This window comes from Carcharhinus amblyrhynchos, chromosome 23, assembly GCF_965287045.1.
Source record: "Carcharhinus amblyrhynchos chromosome 23, sCarAmb.v2.hapA, whole genome shotgun sequence".
Taxonomy (NCBI): domain Eukaryota; kingdom Metazoa; phylum Chordata; class Chondrichthyes; order Carcharhiniformes; family Carcharhinidae; genus Carcharhinus; species Carcharhinus amblyrhynchos.
In genome coordinates this window covers 30,428,352-30,456,256 of record NC_137346.1, presented here as the reverse complement: position 1 = coordinate 30,456,256, position 27,905 = coordinate 30,428,352, and the positions used below count along the sequence as shown (strand labels likewise).

General features: G+C 43.8%; 1 protein-coding gene across 1 annotated transcript in view; it reads right to left on the bottom strand.

Annotated features, from left to right (window-relative positions):
• Positions 1-27,905, bottom strand: part of galnt17 (polypeptide N-acetylgalactosaminyltransferase 17) — a 336,015-nt gene that overhangs the window by 113,413 nt on the left and 194,697 nt on the right. The window contains exon 6 of the mRNA XM_080210644.1: positions 8,103-8,220. Coding sequence (XP_080066770.1) covers positions 8,103-8,220 — 118 coding nt within the window. The remainder of the gene's footprint in view (positions 1-8,102; positions 8,221-27,905) is intronic.

The window sequence follows — 27,905 nt, the reverse complement described above, 5'->3', positions numbered from 1 at the left end:
ATTACTAAAAGGAAAGATCATGGCAGGCATTTAAGTAATGAATAGCTGAACTCAAGAAGTTGTTTATTCCTGTTTGTTGAAAGAATGGTAAAGAAATCGTGGCAAAATTATGGCTTACAAGAGAAATTAAAGACTTCATCAGATTCAAGGAAGAAACATATAAATTGGCAAGAAAAGGCAATAGACCTGAGGATTAGGAGCAATTTAAAATTCAGCAAAGGAGAACCTAGGGATTGATTTAGAAGGGGAAAATGGAGTATGAAAGTAAGTTAGTGGGAAACATAAAAATGAACTGTAAAAGTTTCCATAGGTACGTAAAGAGAAGAAGATTGATAAAAACGAACATAGGCCCAATACTGTCAGAGACAGTACTTAGGGAACAAATAAATGGCCGAGGAACTAAAATTCGTACTTAAATTCGTACTCTTAAAAACCCTTTGACACGGCTGTGCAAGTCTCTTAGTTCAAGGGAAATTAGGAATGAACAACAAGTGCTGACCTTACCAGCAGTGTCCACCTTCTTATGAAAGAATGAATAATTAAAAATAAGGAAAAGAGAACAAATTTCTCAAAAAATGTATGGTTTCTATTATTATCACAAGCTTTGTTACAACATATACTGCAACGGAAATATTTTAAGACCATTTGCTGTAAAATTACCAATTGCTACAACTATTCTACTCATGCTACAGACTGCTCATTATGAACCAGAAATGTACATGTTAAGGAACAAATATTTAACACCTTTTGATTCCATTTTATTTTCCAATCTTCTAGTGAAGGGATTACCACACTATCACTTAAATTAGCAGAGAACATTCATCTGAAGGCAATAGGGATTTATCTACTGATAGCGACAAAAGCAAATTTCTCAGTGGTATCATCTGGAATCTATCAAAAGCTGACTGCCTTTTCGGATAAGACAGTTGGAGCGATCTTACCAGAAAATGGCAGTGTTGTTTCGAGTGAGCAAACCAACAAGATTCTCTTTAGAGAAACATTGATCTTCTCTCCAGATATTGCAACATTCTGCCAAAATAAATCAAGAGGACATGTCTCAGGCTGCCATGATGGGTTGGGGGGGCAGGGGGGGGGGGGAATGGGGGGCAGTGCTCAACATGCTGCCAAAACCTGGCTGCATTGAGACTTGGGTGCCATCTTTAAAGGGCGCCACAATCAGAACAGCATGGAGGTCTCCGGGGTTCCCCTGTGTGACGGTTTACTGCCTGGCCATGTCCCTCTCCCCCAGGTCCTATACTTACTTCTACAACCTCAGGGTACTGCCATAACAGGTATATTTCTACGTGGACACGAACCTGGTTATGTCGTCAGCAAGGGGTGACGAAAATCATAAGTCTTGATCTTGACGGCGAGATTCATTTCATTTAGCTCTTGCCAGATATTGAACTCCCTCTGCCGATCCCATGGTCAGTGAACATGGTTTCAAGATTCCACCCAATATTTTATCAATTACCACTGAGGCTGGTCAGGGTTTAACTTCACAGCAACTGAAGTGCTACACTGCTCTGAAGATCACAGACAAATACATGCAATCACTCCAAAACATGGGGAAACCATTGATGGATTATAAAGTTAAATAATTTATGAGGATTAGTTTAAATTTTGCCCCAAAAGGCAGCTTTGCAAATTTCGGACAAAAGGTTCAGAAATGTACATTTTTCAATGAAACCTATTACATTGTGGATGAGGTGACAGATATACATTGCACTCTGTGGGGGTGGAGGGGGGATTAATTTAAATAACACTAATTTTGCCTCTCACTACTTGTCCATACCTGAAAGGTTTTTTTTGTTTTACTTGCGCCTTTTCAAAAATGGCATATTTCCTCAACCCTTAGTTTTGCTGTGATCTGATTTCCTATGGCTAACCTCACGGCAAACTTGAGTTAGGATGAACTCAAAGGGTTAGTTTATTTGCACACTTCACACACGGAAGGAGGGTTGCAATGTTGCAGCTTGTGCATTCATACCATAAAAGAGGGACAGGGAAAGTAAAGGTTAATGGGACAAAGACCACACAGAAAGGAAGTAGTGCTTCAGGTGGGATCTAGAGGCTAATGAGGTATTCCTTCACTGTGGTCAGTGGGCTGAAAACTGATGCCTCTACCACCTCCATATACGCACCACTTTCTGTATGCTGCACTTCTCATTGGGGCGCCACTCAAACAGTGTCCTTTGAGGCCAACAGAGTTCCCTCCTGATCCTCAACACTCTGGGCTGGAGTGGCTTATTTACTGCAATGCAAAAAAAATGTCGGTCTCCAGGCCAAAGGTGGTGTAGAGAGATGGGAAGAGAATGGTGCTGGTAGTGGGGGTGTGGGTGCTTTCCTATCTGGGTCATCCTGTTTATCTTTCCAATGTTCACGGGGATGGTTTGGAAAAGGTCTGCCTGAGCTTCCAGATCGATGGGCAAGATCATATCTGACCGCTGTTGCTGCCCCATTCCTGATTGAGGATTCTCTGCTCCCCTAAGTGCATCCACAGATTGAAGGGCAAGCAATTTTTGAATTCCTCCAGCAATATTGACTCCTACAACCTCTCACAAGTGCGTGGGATTCTTAGGGCATTTACGTATTGGTCAAATGCTATCTGCTTCAACTGTTCAAACTTGATGTAAATACATGTGAGTTTCTTATATGGGTTCCAGAATTCTGGCAATATGTCTCCAGGACTAACATTTAAGCTCTCAGGATGGCATTGTACTCATAACTGATGGACACATCAGGGGGCAGCATAGAGCAGACATCTCAAGCAACTGCCCTTGAAGTAAAAATCTCCACGACTCCGGTGGTCATTTTAGCTGTCCTGTTACTTTCCCAAAAGTAGCAAAAAAACCCCTCACACTACTCCAAATTTATGAATTCTCTCAAAGTCCTTCACACTTGAGAGACTTAGAGACTGGTTCTGGGTTAAGAAGATAGGGGATGCTACTCAGTAGAGAGAGATTGTCCCTCACAGCTTCCATTTAAGAACATAAGAACATAAGAAATAGGAGCAGGAGTAGGCCATTTAGCCCTTCGAGCCTGCCCCGCCATTCAATAAGATCATGGCTGATCTGAAGTGGATCAGTTCCACTTTCCCGCTTTCTCCCCAAAACCCTTAATTCCCTTGTTATCTGAAACCTATCTACCCGTGACTTAATTATATTCAGTGAGGTAGCCTCCACCACTTCATCGGGCAGAGAATTCCAGAGATTCACCACCCTTTGAGTGAAGAAGCTCCTCCTCAACTCCGTTCTAAACTGTCCCCACACCGCCTCTCCCCCTTATTTTGAGGCTGTGCCCTCTCGTTCTGCTATCCTTTCTAAGCGGGAAGAATCTCTCCACCTCTACCCTATCTCGCCCCTTCATTATCTTGCAAGTCTCTATAAGATCCCCCCTCAGCCTTCTAAACTCTAACGAGTACAGACCCAGTCTATTCAATCTCTCTTCATGAGCTAACCCCCTCCTCCGGTATCAGCCTGGTGAACCTTCTCTGTACTCCCAAGGCCAACATATTCTTTCGCAAATGTGGGGACCAAAACTGCACACAGTACTCCAGTTGTGGCCTCACCAGTGCCCTGTACCGTTGCAGTAAGACCTCCCTGCTTTTATATTCTATCCCCCTCGCTATAAAGGCCAACATTCCATTCGCCTTCTTGATCACCTGCTGCACCTGCAGACTGGGTTTTTGCGATTCGTGCACAAAGACCCCCAGGTCCCTCTGCACCGTAGCATGCTGCAACTTTTCACCCTTTAAATAATAATCCCTCCTACTATTATTTCTACCAAAGTGGATAACCTCACATTTGCTAATGTTACACTCCATCTGCCAGGTCCTCGCCTACACACTCAGCCTATTCAGGTCTCTCTGCAGGCTTTCCGCGCCTTCCACATCTTTTGTCTCATCTCTCTCTCTCTCTCTCCCTTTGAGCTGCATGTCCATTTCCAGAGCTGGAAATTCTCCTTTCCTTAGGTTCTCTCTCTCTTTCCTTCTCTGAAATTCTAGCTTCAGTGTGAGCTTTCTGGGCTTGGGCGTAGCCAGGGGAAGAGATTAGGAGTCATGGTTGAGCTCTACATCTAAGTACCCTGTCAGTAACGCAAAATCCAAATGGTCAGCTCATTTCTCTTCACTTTACTGAGCAATTTTAACACGACCGCCCTAGCTACAGCTTTCAGTTGCTCTGTGCCAAGGGCTGCTAATTTTTCACAGTACAAGTTTCCTTGCTGGACCCATATCTGGGCAGGAAATGTTGGCATTTTCTCAGTGTGAGGGAAAAGGAATTTGCTGTGGTAAGCTGCAGTGGTTTAAAATTCATTCCAGCCATTGAGATATTTCCCGTTTGGTTCGCTATTAGCTCTTTTATATCAGATTTGGCTTGTGTCTTACCTTGGATTCTGGTCAAACTCAAATATCTGATCCTGAATCTGAGCACAAAATTTTTGTTTTGGACAGGAGGGCAGTTAATTTGAAAAGCACTAATTTGTCCTCTCACCAAGCATCTGTAAATCAAAAGGTGTTTTTTTTTTGTTCCCCACGTTGTAAGCAGTGGTGTATTTTTCAAAACTCAAGGTTTTGGCATGATCTAATTTCTATTAACACCCCCACAGCAAGCTCAAGATAAGATGAACACAAAGGGTTAATTTATTTGCCCATTGTCACAACACGGGAGGAAGGTCACAATGTTGCCAGCGATGCATTCATACAGGTAAAAGAGGGATAGCGAAAACAAAGATTGACAGTGATAAGCTTGGTCTCTAACTTCCTGGCTCCCCAGCATCAGATTCGGGGAGGTCCCCAAAGCTTTCATGTGGAATCTGTCTCAGAGGTTCTCAGATATACATTTGCACTACAAATGTCCTGAAGCGTTAGATTCCCCAGGATAACTGTGTTGCGTTCTGAACTTTCCGACAGCAATTTAAATCACTAACTTTGGATGGTTCTACCAGAGTTACGCTAATAATTACTCTGAAAAAGTTAGAAGTAAAAACACTTCTAACTTCAGCCAAACTATTTTAAACACACAGATCAATTCTGCATGGGACTCCTCTCTCCCCCTGCAACACTGTCGGCCCCATAGGGAACACCCCCCTCACCCCCACCCTACACCACACCTCCACATTATTCCCAAACCACACCCCATCCACGTGATTCCCTATCCTCCTCAACTGATTCTTCAGCTCAACTCGACCTGGTTAGATCCCCCCAACCTTGTCCCGACTTGTCCCTGCATCCCCCCATCCGGGTATGCCCTGACTATCCATCCCATCTCCTCCCCAATACTGCTATCCCATTCTGGCTGCATCCCCTCCACCCGGTCTCAACCCAGTCACCTATCCATCCCCCCTCACCCACAGCACCCCCAGCTTTCCTAAGTAACTCAACTGGATTCCCTCCTATGCCCCCATCTCCCCAGCACGATCTTGATTTGAATCCCACTCTCATGACCAAACCCATCTGGACAACCCCTCCTATAATGTCTTGACCCACATGACCCCACCTCCTACATCAGCTGGCAGGACTCATCTGCTTGACCAGACATGATGCCCCTGACTCAACTTAACCTGACCTGACCCCACCAGCCTGACCCAATATCTGAACTCTCCCCCATTCATCTGATGTCTGACCTACCCCCCACCAAGCAACACTCCCACCCACTGACCGCCCCTGATGCCCATCCACTTCCCCCCACCCCACCCATATCTGACATCCCAAATCCTATCCACTTACTCAAGACAATCTTCCTGACCTGTTATTTTCAATGGGCCATTTGAACTTGCCTGCTTTACAGCAGCAATTGAGGCTGGACTATGGCACTGGGCCCAGGGCTGCACTACATTGCCTGAATCTCACCTGGCCTAAGCCTGAAAGGTTGACCGAGACAAGCATTGATGAAATTTGGCACAAGTGAATCGGTACAGAATGGCATCCTATGCTGACTGCTGCTCCGAGGAAGTTATAACCTGAAGTATTGTTTCATATGGATTCCAGAGCCAAGGTTCAAAGTCTAATGAGATCCTTCAACATGGAGGTCGACGGGCTAAAAAATTGATGCTGGTTAATTCACTTTTCTGGTAGAGTTGTCCACACATGGTGAGATAGGCATATAGAGATGAATCATTCTTGTAGGCGATGGTATAGAATTTCCAATAGAAGCAGTGTAGATGGGGCAAACCTGGGCCAGAGGCTCCTTTTCTGTGAGGCTGCTTATAGGATGCTAAACAGCAGATTGAGTTTTCAGTTCCACAAGGCATTATTAATGATTCCACAGCCAGAAGTCCATGCCATATGACTCCCAAGTCTCAACTTGAGCTTTGTAAAGAGATGTGCCTCCGTTGTCTGGATCCACGAGATTGTTAAATGTCTCAACAATTAAGGATCGAGAGGAAGGTTGCAGATGAGTAGACTCTGGTTGGCCAGTCTAGGTTATAAAATGCAGTGGTCTTTGTATGTCTCTCTTTGAATTTGGTCTGTGCAGCCCACAGGGAAATCATTAATGAGGCATACATTTCTCCGATGCGGCGAGGTAGCTCAGTTTGTTCAGGCGTCACCGACAGAGATATTTTAGAAGGTCTTTGTCCAGTTTTTAAAATTTTAGAAACAAGCATGGGATACCAATGCACGCTTCATAAAAATATACAGTGTGAGAAGTTAGTCTCCTCACTTATATAAGATAATACCATAAAAAGATAATTTTTTTAGGTCATGCTTTGTAATCTGTTGTTTTTCTGTTTGTTCAAACATTATTAAAGGAATACATTTTGACAGCATGAACGGGGAGGTGGCAGGTACATTAAATGGCAAAATTTAAAATTGAAGAGCGGGGACTTGATGCGCAACTAGTTCAGCCATTAAAGGGGGCATTGGAAGTAACAAACAAAGACAGTCCAAATGGAGTCTTTGGGGTAGAAACTTGTTCAGATAATGGCTACATAGACTCAAATTAAATCCCCCAGGACAAGCAGGGGTGCTAACAACATAACTCTGCAGCTTTCTTCACTGCCATAATTGAAAGAATACAGCAGGTTAGGTGTAAGGATTCGCATTCTAATCAGTAATCTCTAAACTGTCTGTGCTTTATATGCTCTGTCTGAGGCCAGAACTCTCCATTCACCTGACGAAGGGACTAACCCCGAAAGCTTGTGAGTCTATTATCAAATAAATCAGTTGGACTAAAACCTGGTGTTGTAGACTTTTTACTATAATTGAAAGACACACTCAAACTGTGTGGAATGCAGCCCACTGTACTGCCTGCCTAACTGGCTATTGGAGATAAGTCTACGGAGTGCTATTCAGGCAAATATCACTCCATTTGATTTTGTATTCGAAGGCATAAATAAATGTAAGGCAGTTGAAGTACTATGCATGGTTCTCAGGACTCCAGCGTAAGAGCAATGGGAGTGGAGCAATCTACATTCACAGGGATGAAGGGTTAGCTTATGAAGAGATATTTGAGAAGCAAGTCTTTGCTCACTGGATCACAAGAGGCAGGAGTGGCCTGATTGATTCTTCAAACTTATGAAAGGTTACCATCAATGTAGATAGCCCTCGGTTGTTTCACTGATTCGTGAGAAACCAATGAGACTTTTTAAAGATCATAAGTGTTAAGGGGTTAGTTATAATTAAATAATATTGCATATCATAGTTACAAGAAATTTTCTTCAAACACAAGAGTGGATAGAATGGTAGAATTCTCTGTCACAAGCTGTTGTTGAAGTAGTCTATAAATTATTCCAAAAGGGAATTAGGTGGTTGCTGAAAAGGAGGAATATTGAAGTGTTTGGGAAGTGAGCAGGAGAGTTTTGCAGGTGCATTAGACTCGAGAACTCTTAGAATGAAAGAGCTGCACCAATCTGATGGACCTGTTTCTGTGGTTATGGCATTCTGAGTTGTAATCAACAGGCCACTGGTGCCTTATGAATTTTCAACAGCAAAATAAGAGTTCATAGAAGATGGTTAGGTAAACTGCCAATTCATCCTTGTCCATGGATTGCAAGCTTTTCAGTTAAGTAAATCCAAATCAGTTTACAAGCTACAAGGGAAAAAAAAATCAACTTTCTTAATAGTGCATAAGCAACATTTTCAAAAGAGGACACCGACTAACCTTAATCCCCAGTTCTATGTTTTCCCCGCCATAAACATCCATCCCAGGGTCCAACAGGCCGATTTCACCAAAAAACAATCTATTCACCACAAACGAACATCCAATCATGGCCGGAGTCCTGAAAAAGAGCAAGAGATATATTATTCTTTGAGGAAGACCAGAAAGACCGCCCTAGAAATTGCAGCCTGACATTTGTCCTCACGTTTAAGGAAGGTTGTAGTGAACCAACTTAAGGAACGTAAATTCAGCAGAGCAAGTCAGTAAGACATTCTGGGTGGAAGTCAACGCTGACAAAGCTTTTTGAGAAAATGTGAGCTTCTGAATGAAGAAATGTTCACGGATACTGCTTAAATTCAGTACCTCTGCAGAGAAATTTAGGCCATCACTCAGAAAGGATCAAAACAGGTGGGTAGTTGGCAAAGTGGATTGGCAACTGGTTGGAATATAGGAGACAGGGTGATTAGGATGAAACCGTGTTGGAGTGACAGAAAGTGGCAAATGGAGATCTAAGGGATCAGTGTTGAGGTCTTTTGAACTGTAAACCAATGCTTATAAAGTGGAAATATGGATAAAACCGTCAATTGAGAGAGAGCAGGTTGATCAGAGGCAGAGTGATCTCAACAGATGGGGAAGCTGGACTTGCTGGGGGAAACTTTAATTCATTGTTGACAGCATAAAAATGTAGGACAAGGAAAGATTGAACTTGGGGGTCTATAAACAACACAAGAAAAGGATTTTAAGGCATTGGGAGATAATAACTGAAACTATCTGTATTGTATTATAAGTAGGGCTAATAGGGTATTGGAACATGCACAGAAAGTGCAGGAAAATCTCACCAGGTCCGACAGCATTCGTGGAGACAGAATAGGGCCAACATTTAATAGAGTTAATGTTTTGAGACTTGAAAGGTTGGCTCTATTCTCTGTCCACAGATGTTCCAGCATTTTCTGTTTTTGTTTCAGATTCCAGCATCCACTGTCATTTGCTTTTATAATAGGATATTGGGTTGCATGGTGAATTGAACAAAATGCAAATTGCAGGATGTGATGCTGAGCCTATGCAAGGCATTTGACCATCCATGTCTACAGTAGTGTGTGCAACTCTGGTTGCCATATAGTGGTAAAAAGGTCCAACACATAAGTTGTAAGGAGAGGCTACAGAGCCTGCCCCTTTGCATCAGAGCAATGGCCAAGTTTAATTCAGAGATATTGTTTATCCTGCACCCAAGAGAAATAAATCACATTGAGGTCCTACTGAGCTGCCTCCACATATGCATTCAAGTCACGCGAGTGTTGTGGTAATGGGTTTTGATAGCTGTTTGTCTGCAAGTTAGTGAATGAAGGACTACAATGACAGGAATGGACTCCAGCAGCTTATCACAAATGCAGCAGTCCTCCTTTCATTCCATTTCATCTCGTGACAACAAATAAGCATTTTTGTCAAGGATAGAATACTTGCTGGACTCTTTCCTGCTGACGGCAGCACACAAAGGGTTAAAATTAATTTTACTTATTTGTGTCACAAGTAGGCTTACATTAAGAACATAAGAAATAGGAGCAGGAGTAGGCCATCTAGCCCTTCGAGCCTGCCCCACCATTCAATAAGATCATGGCTGATCTGAGGTGGCTCAGTTCCACTTTCCCACTTTCTCCCCATAACGCTTAATTCCCTTGTCTGTCAAAAACCTATCTATCCGTGTCTTAAATATATTTAGCGAGGTAGCCTCCACCACTTCAACGGGCAGAGAATTCCAGAGATTCACCACCCTTTGAGTAAAGAAGTTCCTCCTCAACTCCGTTCTAAACTGCACCCCCCTTATCTTGAGGCTGTGCCCCCTAGTCCTGCTGTCCTTTCTGAGTGGGAATAATCTCTCTACCTCTACCCTATCCATCCCTTTCATTATCTTATACGTCTCTATAAGATCCCCCCTCATCCTTCTAAACGCCAACGAGTACAGACCCAGTCAATTTAGTCTCTCTTCATAGTCTAACCCCCTCATCTCCGGTATCAGCCTAGTGAACCTCCTCTGCACTCCCTCCAAGGCCAAAATATCCTTGCTCAAGTTCGGCGACCAAAACTGCACACAGTACTCCAGCTGCAGCCTCACCAATGCCCTGTACAGTTGCAGCAAGATCTCCCGGCTTTTATATTCTATCCCCCTCGCTATAAAGGCCAGCATACCATTCGCCTTCTTGATCACCTGCTGCACCTGCAGACTGGGTTTTTGCGACTCATGCACAAGGACCCCCAGGTCCCTCTGCACCATAGAATGCTGCAGCTTTTCACCCTTTAAATAGTAATCCCTCCTACTATCATTCCTGCCAAAGTGGATAACCTCACACTTGCTAACATTATACTCCATCTGCCAGGTCCTCGCCCACTCGCTTAGCCTATCCAGATCCCTCTGCAGACTTTCCACACCCTCCGCACAATTTCCTTTTCCACTCATCTTTGTGTCATCAGCAAATTTCGTCACCCTACACTCAGCCCCCTCCTCCAGATCATCTATATAAATGGTAAATAGCTGAGGCCCCAGCACTGATCCCTGCGGCACTCCACTAGTTACCAATCGCCAATCAGAATAGCACCCATTGATACCAACTCTCTGCCTCCTATTAGACAACCAATCCTCTATCCACGCTAACACCTTACCCCCAACTCCATGCCCCCTAACCTCCTGAAGCAATCTTTTGTGCGGCACCTTATCAAATGCCTTTTGAAAATCGAGAAACACCACATCCACCGGTTCCCCTCTGTCTATCGCACTAGTCACATCCTCACAGAATTCCAACAAGTTTGTCAACACGATGAATAAATTCGTCAACACGACAATAAATTTGTCATTAACTCTGCAATGAAGTTATTGTGAAAATCCCCTATTCGCCACACTCCAGTGCCTGTTTGGGTACACTGAGGGAGAATTTAGTATGGCCAATGTACTTAACCAGCATGTCTTTCAGACTGTGCGAGGAAATTGGGGCACCCAGAGGAAACCCACGCAGACACAGGGAGAACGTGCAGACTCTGCACAGACACCCAAGCTGGGAATTGAACCCAGGGCCCTGGCGCTGTGAGGCAGCAGTGCTAACCAATGCGCTGGCTGTTTCCACAAGTTGTAGAGAGTATATGTCATGGATTGTATATTGAAAGCATTGATACACATGGTTCACTTGCTATCATTGTCCTTGGATGGAGATTCATCTTGCAAAGCTTTTGCAAACAAATCAATAGGTTTCTGAGAAGAGAATTAAGATTCCATTCAATTACAAGAATCATGCGAATGGCTCACTATCTAAATCAATTAAGAAATACAAGCTCCAATTTTTACCCAACCCACCGAATGGGTCGTTTTGACTTCGAAGCCTGTTTTACAACCCACCTCATTAGCTCTTCTGTGACTTTATACTTTATGACACTAGCAGGACTGTTGAAATACATTTTTAAATTAACATGGCGAATATAGTTTCAACTCAGTCAAGAGTTTCAAATAGGCTTCTTGCAATATTCTAACTACCCACAGAGTCCTGGGCCTGTGATATGGAGCGAAAACCCATTTAATGTAATTGGATACAGTTTCAGACAAAGTCTCACCCTGACTGCAAAATCTTTTTCATTAAAACCTGAGGAAAATGTGGCACTTCAGTAAGAAATACATAAATCCCTGAGCCAAAACCTAATGGAAAATTCAGCCACTTTCCAGCTCCATTTGAAAAAAAAGCTCACTGAAAATCCCAAAGGTCAGTTTTTAAAGGGTAGAGCTTGGTGGCTTGAAGCAAATTACTTAAACTACTTACATGCTGGAAATTACTTCTCCTTAGGATGTTACATTAAATACAGCCAGAGAGTGGCTAATTTTTTTTCCTCTGTGTATAAATGCTGAAGATTTATTACCTGGTGCCACTAATGTACCACCAAACTGCAGAACATTAGACTGTTTCGTGCTGAGTTCAGTAACTACCGAGGAACTGCAAAAACACTGGCAAAGATTAAATATGACCATGCGCCATTTCGCTCTTGGGCATTATGCTACTGTTATATTGCACATCCCAACTTATTGCTTCTTGATATTCCTTGAAGTACTGCTTAATATTTCAAAAGCCATGAAAGTATTAGTTCATGGCAATGTTGCTCCACATTTAACAAAGGCCACATCAAGGGTTGCATCCAGCTATGCTCCAGGATGCTGTTCTGTGGAATGATAGGAGTCACAAGGCACAGCTCTGCAATTGTGATAGCTCACAAACTAACCTCAATTTCAATCACATGACAGCCAGAGACTGTCAAGTGTACTTTTCAATGTCGCTATGGACAACGGGAAAGTTCCTGCCTCCTGGGTGATTGAGTTAACCAAGGGATTAGAATAACCCCAATTGCCAATTCTAAGGGGCGACCTTCCCTAAAAATTTCTCAGAGTCGAATTTGTGTAAAAACCGGAGTAAATCAGTGGGAGTTTCAAAATGAATCTCCCACACTCTGTGCACTGCAGAGTGCCTCAGCATGAACCCCACTGAAAATCAATCTACCAGCCTCCCACTAGAGAGGCTGGCAGCATAGAACATAGAAAAAAACTACAGCACAAACAGGCCCTTCGGCCCACAAGTTGTGCTGATCATATCGCTACCTACTAGGCTTACCTATAACCCTCAATCCTATTAAGTCCCATGTACTCATTCAGAAGCCTCTTAAAAGACCCTATCGAATTTGCCTCCACCACCACCGACGACAGCCAATTCCATGCACCCACTACCCCCTGAGTGAAAAACTTACCCCTGACATCTCCTCTGTACCTGCTCCCCATCAGCTTAAAACTGTGCCTCTCATAGCAACCATTTCAGCCCTGGGGAAAAGCCTCTGAGAATCCACCCGATCAATACCTCTCAACATCTTATACACCGCTATCAGGTCACCTCTCATCCTTTGTCTCTCCAAGGAGAAAAGACCGAGCTCCCTCAACCCATCCTCATAAGGCATGCCGCCTAATCCAGGCAACATCCTTGTAAATCTCCTCTGCACCCTTTCAATAGCTTCCACATCTTTCTTGTAATGAGGCGACCAGAACGGAGCACAGTACTCCAAGTGGGGTCTGACTAGGGTCTTATAAAGCTGAAGCATTATCTCCTGACTTCTAAACTCAATCCCTCGATTGATGAAGGCCACTACACCATACGCCTTCTTAACCACATCCTCCACCTGCGAGGCCGATTTAAGAGTCCTGTGGACCCGGACCCCAAAGTTCTTCTGATCCTCTACACTGCTAAGAGTCTTACCCTTGATATTATACTCCTTCATCCCATTTGACCTGCCAAAATGGACCATTACACATTTATCTGGGTTGAAGTCCATCTGCCACTTCTTCGTCCAGTCTTGCATCCTATCTATGTCACGCTACAACTTCTGATTTCCCTCCAAACTATCCACAACACCACCAAACTTCGTTTCATCGGCAAACTTACCAACCCATCCCTCCACTTCCTCATCAAGGTCATTTATGAAAATTACAAACAGCAAGGGTCCAAGAACAGATCCCTGGGGCACTCCACCAGTGACCGACCTTCATGCCGAGAAAGACCCATCTACAGCCGCTCTCTGCGGGCGAGATCCTTGGATCCCACGCCCTCTCACTTTCTCAAGAAGTTTTGCATGGGAGACCTTATCGAACACCTTGCTGAAGTCCACATAAACCACATCTACCACTTTTCCTTTGTCAATGTGTTTAGTCACATTTTCAAAGAACTCAATCAGTATTGAGTGTTCAGCGAGACACTGTACACGCTCTGTCAGACCGAGATCGGCGCAGTAGCCCACACTGCCAGCCTCCCAATCGCTGGCCAGCCCTGTGGCCCCCACATTGCTAGCTGTGCGATTCCCCCCACGCCTGATTGCTGACGCCCTGATGTGTCTGGGCCAGCTTTGTCCTCCCCCGCCACCTTTGATCTCCACCTCCCCTCCCACAGTCCCAATCTCCCAATTCCCCCCCTCACTGGCAGCCCCAATCCCCTACCCGCAGTCCTAACTACTCTCTCCCTGCAGCCCTGACCCACCCTCCCCCAGCAGGCTGACCCCTCCAACCTGATTCCCAGCTCCAATTGGTGACCTCCCTCTCTCTGTCACTCAGCCCAAATGTAGATTGGCAGCGGAACCCCATTAAGCCCCAGCCTTTTGACAATGCCCGATGCCTGGTGGGTAGTGCCAATGTGCCTCCTGGGCATTAACACTTTGCCTTTTGGGCAGTACCAAGGTGCCCAGGCTGGCATTGTCAAGCTGGCAATGCCCAGGGGCACCACCCTGCTGCCCGGCCCTCTGGGGAGAGTCTCGAATGCCCCCCACCCCCCCCCCCCCCACTCATTCTGGCGGGGTCGGGCCGCCAGCTCCCCACAAGTGTGGAGCTATAGTAAACCAAACCGGAGTGAACCACCCCTGGCAGGGTTTAGGGTGGGTGGGTGGGGGAGGGGGGATTGCTAGCCAGAAATTTCAGTCTTGGAGACCCATGGAGGCCATAGTGTCCAGCAGGAAGCCCATGAAATAGCCTACACTCGAGTCTCCCAACCCGCTGCATAACAAAAGCACCACAGTGGGCTGGGAGAATCGCAACTCCCCCCAAGACTCTAGCACGTTACTGCACATCATCAAGTTATTGAGTCCACCACAATGAAATTCTTCACACAAGCCAACTACTTGAATTCCATTCTCCTCATCAGTTTTAAAATTTAGATTTGCTTTTTTCAAGCAACATGAACCTATTTAAAACAAGTTACGTAGGCAATTCTAACCCTGACCAGCCATTCTGAGGCCTCATGCAACCAGAGAGCTGAGAGCACCAGCTCTTAGCCTTGGTACAGCGTGCTAACTATCGGAGGGTGAGAATACAGCTAGTGTACTATGATAAGTCAATTGACAGTCAGAGTTTGGGGTGCAGAGGAATTCCTATGATTGCCTAAATGGTGCTGGTAGACCAGCAGCTCTCAAACTGTCGTAGCCCCAATTGCATTTTCAGAAACAATGAAGGGGCTCGTGAGTCAAATGTATCCACACAACTTAGTATGTCCACGGGCTGGATTTTGCAGATCTATTCGCTGCTGGGATCATCCAGTCCCAGAGAAGTCAATGGGCTAGCGTTACGGCAAGACCCACCACGGCACAGCTGGAAAATTCAGGTCCATGTTGATGGCATTTCGAATCTACAGCTGCCAAAATTGTTAAAGGCATATCGGTGAAATTCAGAGACTAACACAATTAATATTGTAGATTTTAGTTACCAGTTATTTTCTCTGACTGACTACTGACTCATGGCATTGTTACATAAATGTTTCTGGATGGACATCCCTGGGGTGAGCAAGCTGGTTGTGGGTTGGCTGTTTATACAAACACAAACTGAGTTGATTAAACCCACACACTTGCAGAAAGAAGGAATTATTTTCAAATTAATGATCCAAACGCAACGCTACAAAGACTGAATCAGTAGATAATCAAAAATAGAGGCAATTACTTTAGAAATAGAAGAAATAGGAGCTATAGATTAAGATTTAATCATATTCTAACTATGGAGAGGATCACGCAGACAAATCTCCTCAAGAATTTATGCACAATTTCAATCCTAAAAACACTGTTGATTATTCTGCATTATCCTTGAATGTGGGGAATCTGACCCCACACAAACTATCCCAAACTATCCCTGGTCATTATTTAAAAACTCAGCGACCAAAGTGAATGAGTACATCACTATAGTAACTGACTTCATTAGTAAGTGTGTGGAAGACTGTGTGCCAAAAAAACAAATCTATGTGTTTCCCAACTGGAAGCTATGGATGAACAGATATATCCACTGCTTGTTAAAGTCCAGGTTGAGGCATTCAAGTCAGGTGACCCTGAATGTTTCAAAAAAATCCAAAAATCCTCCTAGTGAGCTCAACACATTCTATGTCCAGTTTGAGCAGAGAACAGCAAGAGCACACCTTCCACCGTGGAAGCTTCAGTTGAACTGGTATCCGAGATCACCATTGCAGACATCAAATCAACCTTAATGAAAGGTTAACCCACAGAAAGCATCTGGCCTGGATAGAGTACCCAGACGAGCACTTAGATCCTGCCCAGACCAACTGATGGGGGTGTTCACAGACATCTTTAACTTCTCTATATACCAAAATGAGGTCCCTAATTACTTCAAGCAGCCAACCATCGTCCCTGTATCAAAGAAAAGCCAGGTAGCATGCCTTAATGACTATCGTTCAGTGACTCTGACATCCATCATTATGAAGTGCTTCAAAAAGCTAGTCATGGCACAAAACAATTCTGGCCTCCCAGATTGCCTGGATCCACTACAGTTCCCCTATCGCCACAGTAGGTCCACAGCAGATGCCATCTCTCTTGCCCTACAATCAGCCCTGGCACACTTGGATAACAAAGTCAGACTCCTATTTATTGATTACTGCTTAGCCTTCTTCCTACAAAACTCATCTCCAAACTCCATGGCCTGGGGCTCAGTTCCTTCCTCTGCGACTGGATCCTAGACTTTGTAACCCACAGACCGCAAACAGTAAGGATAGGCAATGACACCTCCTCCACGATCATCCTCAACACTGTTGCCCCACAAGACTGTGTCCTCACCTCCTTACTATACTCTTCATACACCTATGACTGTATGGCCAAATTCCCCTCCAACTGATTTTCAGGTTTGTTGATGACACCATTGTAATGGGTTGGATCTCAAACAATATTCAGACGGAGTACAGGGAAGAGACACAAAATTTGGTGAACTGGTGCTGTGATAATAATCTCTCCCTCGACGTCAGTAAAATGAAGGAGGTAGTCATTGACTTCAGGAAGCGGAGAGGACATGCCACTCTCTACATCAACTGGGATGAAGTGGGAATGGTTGGGAGCTTCAGATTTCTAGGTGTCCAGATCACCAGCAACCTGTCCTGGTCTCTCCATGCTGACTCTAGTTAAGAAAGCCCACCAACGTCTCTACTTTCTCAGGAAGTTAAGGAAAATTGTCCATTACGACTCTCAACAACTTTAACAGGTGCACCATAGAAAGCATTCTTTCTCATTATATCACAGCCCGGTATGGCTCCTGCTCTGTCCTAGCATGCAAAATACTACAATGGCTAGAGAACAAAGCCCAGTCTATCACTCAAACCAGCCTCCCATCCATTTCTGTCCTTACAGATGCTGCCAGACCTGCTGAGATTTTCCAGCATTTTCTCTCTTGCTTTTCTCCCACCTATTGATTCTGTCTACACTTCCCATTGCTTTGGAAAAACAGCTAGCATAATCAAGGACCCCATGCATCCCGGACATACTCTCTTCCATCTTCTTCTGTCAGGAAAAAGATACAAAAGTCTGAGGTCACGTACCAACTGACTCAAGAACAGCTTCTTCCCTACTGCCACCAGACTTTTGAATGGACCTACCTCATATTAAGTTGATCTTTCTCTACACCCTAGCTATGACTGTAAACTACATTTTACACTCTCCTTTCCTTATCTATATGTCGTATGCTTTGTCTGTATTGCATGCAAGAAACAACATTTTTCATGTGTACTAATACATGTAACAATAATAAATCACATCAAGTCCAATCAAAAACAGACCAATGATTATTTCTGTGCCTTCACTTCCTTCAGTGTTTTCAAATGTCTATATTCAGTGCAATCACTGCATCAGTGATTGCATTATGCAGTGATTGGGCCAATCTAGAAGAAGAGCTCATAGTTTTAGGATAAGGGGTGGCAGATTTAAAATAGAGATGAGAAACTACTTCTCTCAAAGGGTCATGAATCTGTGGAATTCACTACCCTAGAATGTGGTGGACGCTGGGGCATTGAGTGAATTTGAGGAGATAGGCAGATTTTTAATTAGTAATGGGTTGAAGGGTTATGGAGAACAAGCAGGAAAGTGGAGTTGAGATGGAGAGAAGATCAGCCATGATTTTATTGAATGACGGAGCAGGCTCGAGGGGCTGGATTGCCTACTCCTGCTCCTAGCTCTTATGTTCTAATTGCCATAGCCTACCAACTGCTCAGTACATCACATCCCACCCGCTCACCTTCCAAAAACTGGCACCAATCACAACCTATAATTCACATTCATAGCTTTACCTCACTCTCTCATACTTCCACTATAGCAAGTTTTCAACCCACAATCACAGCTTTCACACACTGTTAACTATTAACCATGGCAGCCACATCAACCAAACACACATTGACATATTTCCCTCGTGCCTGCTGGACTAAGTTATAATGGATGAGACAGCTCTTAACTAGTTTGGGACAGACTGTGTGGCATTACCTCTGCATCACTGGTGAGGCCTCAACTGCAACAAGACCAATGGCAGTGTTGCGCCAACAGAAGATGAGGGAAAGCTCATATCTCAGTACATCCCATTGTCCCTCATTCTGCAGTCCCTTCTGATTTACAAGCTGCTGATTGTTAAGCATGTACCTCCTGCTTTCTTCCCCTTCCCTCTCCAGAACCTGACCCTTAGGCCCTACTCCTTTCAAAAAACTGGCTGAAAAAGCAATAATCTGGTAATTATCTCAAGTGGCCCACAACTACTGGTCTCCAGGTTAGCGGAGATGGGATGTACATTGATGATGAATGTCAGACCATGTGGAAGTTTGGACAACAGACATATGCGGAAATTGCTCGGGAAGCGTAAACTTCCAATAGGCTGACTCCCTGCTGCCTGGGACCCTGAATGAATATCTCCAACCCTGAGCTCAGGGCAGACACTTCCACATATCTACTATTTTTACCGCCTTTACATGGCAGCTTAATTTCTCTCCCAGTTACCACAACTGAGGAATTATTAGCAGATATTTCCTCTCCCGTTACCCTCCACAAGCAGAATGCCACCCATAGCACCAAAGAACTGGAACTAAATATTAAACAATTTCTAACAAATGTGCAATTTAATTAGAAAATAGATTCTACAGCCTGTTTGAGAGAAGCTTATGGATCTTTTTGCATTATGATCTCGAATACATTCCAGGAACCGTACACGCTGCAAACTTCCAGATTCATGGAATTTAGCTGCATGTTTATCCTGGAAATGTTAGTTTAAAAGCTGGGGTGGAATTTTCTGGCCTTTCTGGCCAGCAGGATTTTCCAATCTCACTGAAGCTGCTGGGTGTTTGAACGGCTCCCTGCATTTTAAGGCCCATCCCCACCATGATTGGGTCATAAAATCCTCCCCCCACCCCTCACTCCTGTCTATACTACCAGAGGACATTACCAACAAGCAGACTAACACCATCACCAAAATTGCATCCAGCATAGCTCATACTAAAGGTTTCTCCACGTGCCACAGCTTCTTGGGTTGTTCTGAAAAAGAACAGCAGCATAGCAGCAAAGAACTGAAACTAAATATTAAACAATTTCTGATAAATGTGCAATTTAATTGGAAAGTAGATCCAACAGCCTGTTTGAAAGAAGCATATGGATATTTTTACATTATGAATTTAAATGCATTCTGGGAACCGTGTGCACTGCACACTTTCAGATTAGCCAACAGAATTATATTTTCCACAGGGGGATCTCTTTTTCTGCAGGGTTGCTAAAGAAGAGGATAGAAGAACTGTTAATCCCCAAATCTGTTTTATAGGATCAATGGTGTTTTATTACTGAGCTATAAAATTCCGTGAAAGAAAACACTGGGTTATCTTAAGAGTTTGGGACATTAGTAACATTTATAAGGCATTTGGACAGATACATGGATAGGAAAGCATTAGAGGGATATGGGGCAAATGCAAGCAAGTGGGATGGACTTTTTGGTCAGCATGGACCAGCTGGGGCTAAAGGGCCTGACTCTGTGCCGTTCATTCTGTAATTCTATGACTCTAGTTGTCAGCCATTCACTTGAGCATGTAGGCACTGAGGGGCATGCCTTTCATCACATTTTTCATGTGACTGACAGTCGTAACATATTCAATGTACTTTCTGTGTGGTGTTTACACATTCTCCCTGTGTCTGCATGGTTTTCCTCCGGGTGCTCCGGTTTCCCCCCACTGTCCAAAGGTGTGCGGGTTAGGTGGATTGGCCATGCTAAATTTCCCCTTAGTGTCAGGGGGAATTAGCTAGGGTAAATGCATGAGGTTGTGGGGATAGGGCCTGGGAGGAATTGTAGTTGGTGCAGAGTCGATGGTGAAATGGTCTTCTGCATTATAGGGATTCTGTGATTCTATGATTCTGGTTCAAGAAATTAAATAAGTTGTGCCAATTGGAACAAAATAACATTATAGTTTCATGAAAACTGGAAATTCTGTAGTCATCGAGATTTCATTCAACTTTCACGCTGCATATCATCCCATAAAATGAAATTGAAGATGAAAAGGGAGCCATGCAATTTGCATTTATACAAGAATCTTCAATGCAAAGCTATGTCACAAGGTGGCCCATAAGAGGTTTAATGTGGTCCATCAGGGTGTGGAACGAGTTCAATTGGGTTCTTGGTAATTAATTAGGATATAGCGATTCTGACAAGGATCCGACGTCCTAGATGGTGGAAGAAAGAGAACTGAAAGGCATATCCCATAGCCCCTTCCACGCTCAAGTGAATGGCAGACAACTCTCAACATAACCCATTATCATAGTTTTACATAAGTTATCTTATGCAGATTTCTATCGCTCAGGAACAAAATATCTATGATCCTATAAAATAGAATTGGAGGTTAACGATTCTTCTATCTTCCTCCATAGCAACCTGACTGGAAAACGCTTGTACAAGGTAATGGGAGAGGAGGTGCCCTGCTAGCAATATCTTACTTGGGGTAACTGGGAGATATAATTAAGCTGCTGTGTAAAAGCGGTAGAAATATTAAGTATATGGAAGAGATAATACTTAAAAATAAGGAGACAGACTTCCCTATCCCTATATATGGCGTTATTGAATTGGGGCAATCTTCCCCAACGAATTCCTGCTTTCACCTTGTTCATGATCCACAATTCCAGGGTTCTGGGCTCCAGTTTTGGATTGAATGTGAACTGAGTGATTGCAAATTATTTGCTCCAATTGCTTATCAGGACAATAAGATTTTATATTATTGAATGAAAATATCTTAAGCCAAGTGAAAGGCAAAGCACATAAGTGAGTTTTGTTCATGATAGTCAACAGATCCTGTGGGCATATTAAGAGTATAGATTGAAAAGTAATTATCAGCACTTAACTTGATGAAATTCTAAGATGTATACAGATGCATTCCCCAACCTGCCCACTAAATTTAAAATTGTATTTAGAAAATTATTTCCACTTTTGGGCTTTAAAAAATAAAATGCTGCCAGTCTGAATAAATTTGTATCATAAATCTTTACTCACTGAAGTTCAATGGTGTTGGGTTGAATGCAAATTAAGTATACACTTAAATTGATGCAACAAAATACAACACAGTTCCAAACAAAAGTAGGGCAGCTGAATTAACACTTGTGTAAATTTAGGAAGTCTCAATTTAGATAATGTTTCCATCAGCAGGAAACCAAGGTTCAGCAATTAAGTTGCTTCTTGACGGAACCCAGAGTTGGGCTACAGAATATGAATGCACTCTACCATATTTATGTTTCAACTACACAGTGGCAGCAGTATGTACCATATATAAAATGCACTGCAGCAAGTTGCCAAAACTCATTTGGCAGTGCCATCCAAACCCACAACCTCTACCAACTAGAAGGACAAAGGCAGCAGATGCATGGGAACATCACATCCTGCAAGTTCCTCGTCCATGCCACACGCCTACTTGACTTGGCATTGTGTTGTTGTCTCTTCACTGCCACAGGGTCAAAATTGTGCAGTTCCCTCTCTAACGGTGGTGTGGATATACCTATAATCACATGGGCAACAGCTATTCAAGAAGGTGCCTCACCATCCATCTTAAGGGCAACTTGCAATGGGCAAAAAATGCTAACCTAGCCAGACATCCCACAAAAGTATTATAAACAATCTGTTCAACTTTCCAAATTGGGCATGACATTTTGGCTACTGCGCAGAATGCCACCATCATTATGTTAGGAGGAAGTGTCACCTCTAGGTCTATACCTGTTTTCCTGTCACTGCCCTCTGAACATGACATCGGCAGGACCGGAGGGAGCAGCACAACCAGCATCCAATACATAAAGGATTTTTCTTGTCATAGCTCGTCCAGTGAGTTTAACTAAACTTTGCCGTACGAGACAGATGCATCAATATAAAGCGAGCTGAAAGGCTACCAGAGCACACTCAAAAGCATAAAGACCAAGTCCGGAATGTTCTGTCATTCACACTGACGGGATTTTCCCATCCCACCACACTGAATGAGTGGTTTGGCTGGGTGCCAATTTCTCCAACCTTGCTGGAGTGGGAGCGTGGTGTGAGCGGTTGGTAAGATTGCATCCTTAGATTTTTAATAGGGGATTGGTTTTCACTTATAGGAAATGCTCATCAGTGTTGAAAAGCAGTAAAGTCCCTTATTTAAAAGAAACAGCTGAAAAATTACAATGGCCAGCAGTTCAATAATCATTCAATAAACATATACAACACTCATTTTCAAATGTAAAGCCCTATTGAACAGCAGCTATTTTCATATACTATATCTGTAAGAAATGTTTCTACCTGAAAGGTGAAGGGAAAACTCTATTTACCTGATTCTAGGGACTGGGTTGGTCCAAAAGCCATGGGGAACACAAAATTCAGGAATTCCGTGTGTCAGTGACATCACTGCAATAGGTGTGTGAGGGGGGTGGGGGTCCTCCATAGGTGGAGTGTGGGCCAATCTAGCAGGGGATCAATTGGGGAGGGCAATCGGCATGGGCCAGGATGAGAAACAGGTTGAACGGGGGCCTTAACCAGTGGGTCAACCAACTGGGCTGCTGATACTGTGGAAGGAGGAGGGTGGGGCAGGGAACTCAGTGACCTGTGGTGAGAGACACTGTAAGAAGTCTCAAGTCCAACAGGTTTATTTGGTAGCAAAAGCCACTAGTTTTCGGAGTGTTGCTCCTTCGTCAAGTGAGTGGGAGTTCTGTTCACAAACAGGGCATATAAAGACACAAATTCAATTTACAAAATAATGGTTCTTACAACTTGGCCAATGTTGTCTACCTGATACGCTGCAGGAAAGGATGTCCCGATTCATGATACACTAGGGAGACTATGCAGACGCTACGACAACGGATGAATGAACACCACTCGATAATCACCAGGCAAGAGTGTTCTCTTCCTGTTGGGGGACACTTCAGCGGTCACAGGCATTCGGTTTCTGATCTTCAGGTAAGCGTTCTCCAAGGCGGCCTTCACGACACACGACAACACAGAGTCGCTAAGCAGAGACTGATAGCCAAGTTCATACATGAGGACGGCCTCTACCGGGATCTTGGGTTCATGTCACACTATCTGTAATCCCCATGACTTGCCTAGGCTTGCAAAATCTCAACAACTGTCCTGGCTGGAGACAATACACATCTCTTTAACCTGTGCTTAACTGTCTCTCCACTCACATTGTCTGTACCTTTAAGACTTGATTACTTGTAAAGACTCGCATTCCAACCATTATTTTGTAAATTGAGTTTGTGTCTTTATATGCCCTGTGTGTGAACAGAATTCCCACTTATCTGACGAAGGAACAGTGCCCCGAAAGCTAGTGGCTTTTGCTACCAAATAAACCTGTTGGACTTTAACCTGGTGTTGTGAGACTTCTTACTGTGTTTATCCCACTCCAATGCCAGCATCTCCACATCATGAAAGACAATCACAAGCCTAAGGATGCAGGAGCCTTGGCGGGGGCTTTGATAATGGCATGTCTCAGTGGTAGGGTGGATGGAGGAAATGGTGTATATAAAGGAGTTTGGAGACTAAATAGTGGGGCGAGGGGTAATTGCAAGTCTGGGTAAAGGATTGTTGGGGGTCTGCTGGGAATTGGAGATCCAGGGTCTCGTTTGGAATTGGAGGGCTTGGGTTGTGGGATAGGGTATAAGGTGATAGGGATAGGGGCTTTGCCCAATCATAGAGGCTTGCTTCTCAGGTAGGCACCTAGATCCAGGATACAGGTGTGATTGGAAGTACTTGAGATGTGGGGAATACTTCCTGGATCCAGCAATTCCTTGCCTGGATGAAGCTACTGGGTTTCCCATTACTCTCAAACCTAGTCAGCAGCAGCTAAAGTTGAAAACTAGCATGGCAAAGATACTCACTATTGGATTCAAAGTTCCAACCCATTTCCCTCAGGCCAGCTGGCCATTTGCCTAATTTCTGGCTTCAGTTAAAGCTGGGTATGGGTGAACGAGAGGCAAAGTCTACAGATTTTGCAGACTTTTAGCATTCCCAGCCTACCCAACTCCCTTATTGTTTAGGTTACAGTACAGCCTATGAGCTTGGATTCTCTCTGCCCCCGTTGCTACCTGCTCCACTAAGTATATCCAACATCTTCCGCAAATAAATAACATCTGTCTTTGGGCTTCTCTTCAGATAAGACTGGGATCTGATGCTGGGTAAAAATAAATGCAGAGAGCTAACTCTACATAGTTGAGTCGGATGTTGTCATTGAGGTCCCCTTGACGTCTCAGAGCTCTGATACAAATACCTGAATTATTTTAGTGATCTGGAGTATCACCAATTTCACACAGGCCAGTGATATCAAAAAAATCCTGCAACATACTCAGCACAGCATTCAGCAATCTACCACTTCCGAGCGCCCTAATCTAATTTACCGCATAAGAGCCTTTAAGAGTCAAATGCTGACTGTAGGACTTGAAACAAAAATTGAAATTGAATGACCTTTAATAGCAATAGGCCAGATAGATCTGGCAAAGAATAAAGAGGGTATACTTATGCTTGTTATTTTTTTAAAGGAACAATGTGACTGAATTTATATATTATATGAGATCACTGTTGTGCAAACCAGTTTAAAATGAAATTTTGAAGTGACATTTTGAAGATGAAACATAGAATGGAATAGTCTGGGTTTATGCAAAAAAAATTAACAGTGCTTTGCTTCATGATCCACAGATTTGAGTCCCTGGGCTGACTGATGAGGACGGGCATTGCATTAGAATCAGAAATCCTAAATAAAATGTTCCTGTACACAGAGATAATGTTATTTTGGATGTCCTGCCCATTCTGCTCCCTGCACCTTCAGCTATGAAACCACGGCAACACAGATTACTCTCATTTTTCATTTACTGAACAAAAAAAAATGTTCCACGACAGATCAATGCAGGGCTCCGGATTTTAAGCTTTGAAACTCGATCTCAAGAAATGTCCAGCCAAATCATAAAAACGCTCAGCTTTAAATGTCCTTGGAAAGAAAGTCAGCTTTAATTTAGGAATCGAAGCTTTGCTGCTCATGCATTTCTAATGGCCACTGGTGTATTTTAAACACTGATTGAATAAAGCACACGTCTTGGCTTCAAACCAGTTCCCGATATGTGTCTCACCAAATCTCCCATCAACTGATGGTCAATTATTTTCAATGCGACATCACACAACCTCTCTCAGACCTCATTTCATAACTTGCCTAAATGCTTACATTTTCAGTAGTTCACAGCACATAGCTCCAAAAAAGCTAAACAATCTAAAACGAAAGTCCAGCGCTATTTCAATGTCACTAATGCACCAGAAATGGCAATTAAATTCACCTCATAAGTTTTTCCCAGGGGTGACATGATGGGGCAGTGCAGATTCTCAGTCTGCAAGTTACTGCCAATAAGGTGCTACCAACCTCACCATATCCAGCTGCGCACGAAATCCCACGAGCTGCATGGCCTTCTCCTTGACGTGGCAGCCTGGCTTGCCTGTGGAAGATGTACGGCAATATGTCTTACAAGACAATCCCGCAATTGAGGGTAAGAAGTATATACCAAGGCAACAAGTGTGAAGAAGGTGTAAGCTGTTACTTAGCAACCTGGGGCCACCTTCAAGTTAGGAAGACTGTTTGAGTTTGTTTCTTAACTGGGTCCAAGGCAGTTGAAGCTTAGCAACTAGAGATGAGACAGCTCTCACAGCTCTGCCAGAAGCAGAGGCAAAACAATGGACTAAATGGGGAGAAAGCAAACCGCAGAAACCGAAAAACAGCTAGTTCTAGAAATCAAGGGATGGAAAGAGAAGTCCCCTTAAGATTAAAGTCAAAGGGACAAAAGGAACTGGAATGTCCTGTTCATTCAAATTCAAGTAAAAGGCAGAGAAAGGACTCTGAGTTAAAGAAACAGCTCCAAGAACCAGATTTAAAGTGAACAACCAGAGGTAAATCAAAAGTTTGAGGACATTTTACTACAGCTTGTAAAGCAATAGAATTCTACTGGCACGGGTGGATGCCTGAGAGATTGCATGGAAGCTTGAAATGCATGAGGATTTCGATGTAGAGGAATACTGAAAGGAGAGTTGGAAATCCTGGAAGTGGATTCTTGCTACAAACTGCTGAGGGAAAGTGTTGTTTAGAAGAAGATTCTCAGGAGGTCTTTTTGAGAGTGGAGTTTGAAAACACTCATGTGACAATCATCTGGGTGGAGTTGAGGAGAAATCCACATAAGCGCAATTGGATTTCAGAGTGGGGTGTGTTAGACCACACTTAGCCTGTTGGTTTACAGCTACTACATATTTACTGAGAACATTATAGTGTAAGATAGATTTTATAACCTGTGTTATCCTTAAAAGCGGTGTACATTTGATACTAAAATAACTAAGAGTGAAGTAGCACTGTATTATAGTCAGACTTTTCATGTTTAATAAAAGTTTCTTTTCTGTTCTTAAAAGCTTATTGGCAGTCCAGTAACTCTGTTCATCCACATTTTCTAGAAGAAAAGTAAATGCTACTTTTGAGCTGCGGTCCCATTCTGAGACCTTCCTATCCAGTAGCAACAACAACTCAGATCATAACAATGGGTATGAACATCAGAATCACAAGTGTGGTGCTCTTCACTATCAAAGAGCTCACTGATATTCACTGCATTGAATCTTATGCTCACTGGCTTGCAGAATTGCAAGTGGGAGGGTATAAAGTTCTGCAGTTATCCTTGCCACCATCTTCCCACCCTTCTTGATCTCGCCAGAGTAAGGGGAGTGGGTGGATCTTTACAGGGTGAAGGGAGGGGGTGGATAAGGCATAGGATGGTATACATTCAGCCCAGTTGAAGGTACTCAGGGCTGTTTCCCATCTAACCACAATTTTCAGGCTGGCAGGGAGAACTCAAGGACTTGGGGGAGGCTAGGCAGGTGGTCTGCCCAGGTCCTGGGGTAGGAAGAAGGGGGTGCCTCCCTCACATGTCCCCGTTCCTAATCACGGACTCTGCCCCTGCAGAGTCCACCTTCTCCCAGCCTCTGCAACCTACCCTCACCCAACAACCACAGCCCCCTTGCCCAGCCCAGTTCCCCATCACCCCAACATTCTGGAGCCTCCTTCCCAGGAACTGGCAAGAGACCCCAATACTCTACATCTGATGTGAACTCTAGCTCTTCTTTGATGAGACTGGATGTAGTTCCAGCAGTGGCCATTGCTCCTGGTGGCACTGCTCGAACTAAAGAGCAACCAGCAAGTCTCTGAGGCAGAGATTCCTCTACAGGTAGAGGTAGAAGGCCGGCTTCTAGCCAATTAATGCTCCTCAAAGCATTAAATAACTGCAGTGCAGTATTCAGAAGTGAAAAAGGGTTTTCTTTTTACTTATTCATTCATGAAAAGGAGGCATCAATAGCTAGGCCAACATTTATTGCCCATTCCTATTTGTCCTTGAGAATGTGGTGATGAGCCGCCTTCTTGCACTGTTGCAGCACAGGTTCCATGTGGTGTAGGTACATTCTCAGTGCCGTTGGGGAATGAGTGCCAGAAAGTTAATCCAGCAACAGCAAAG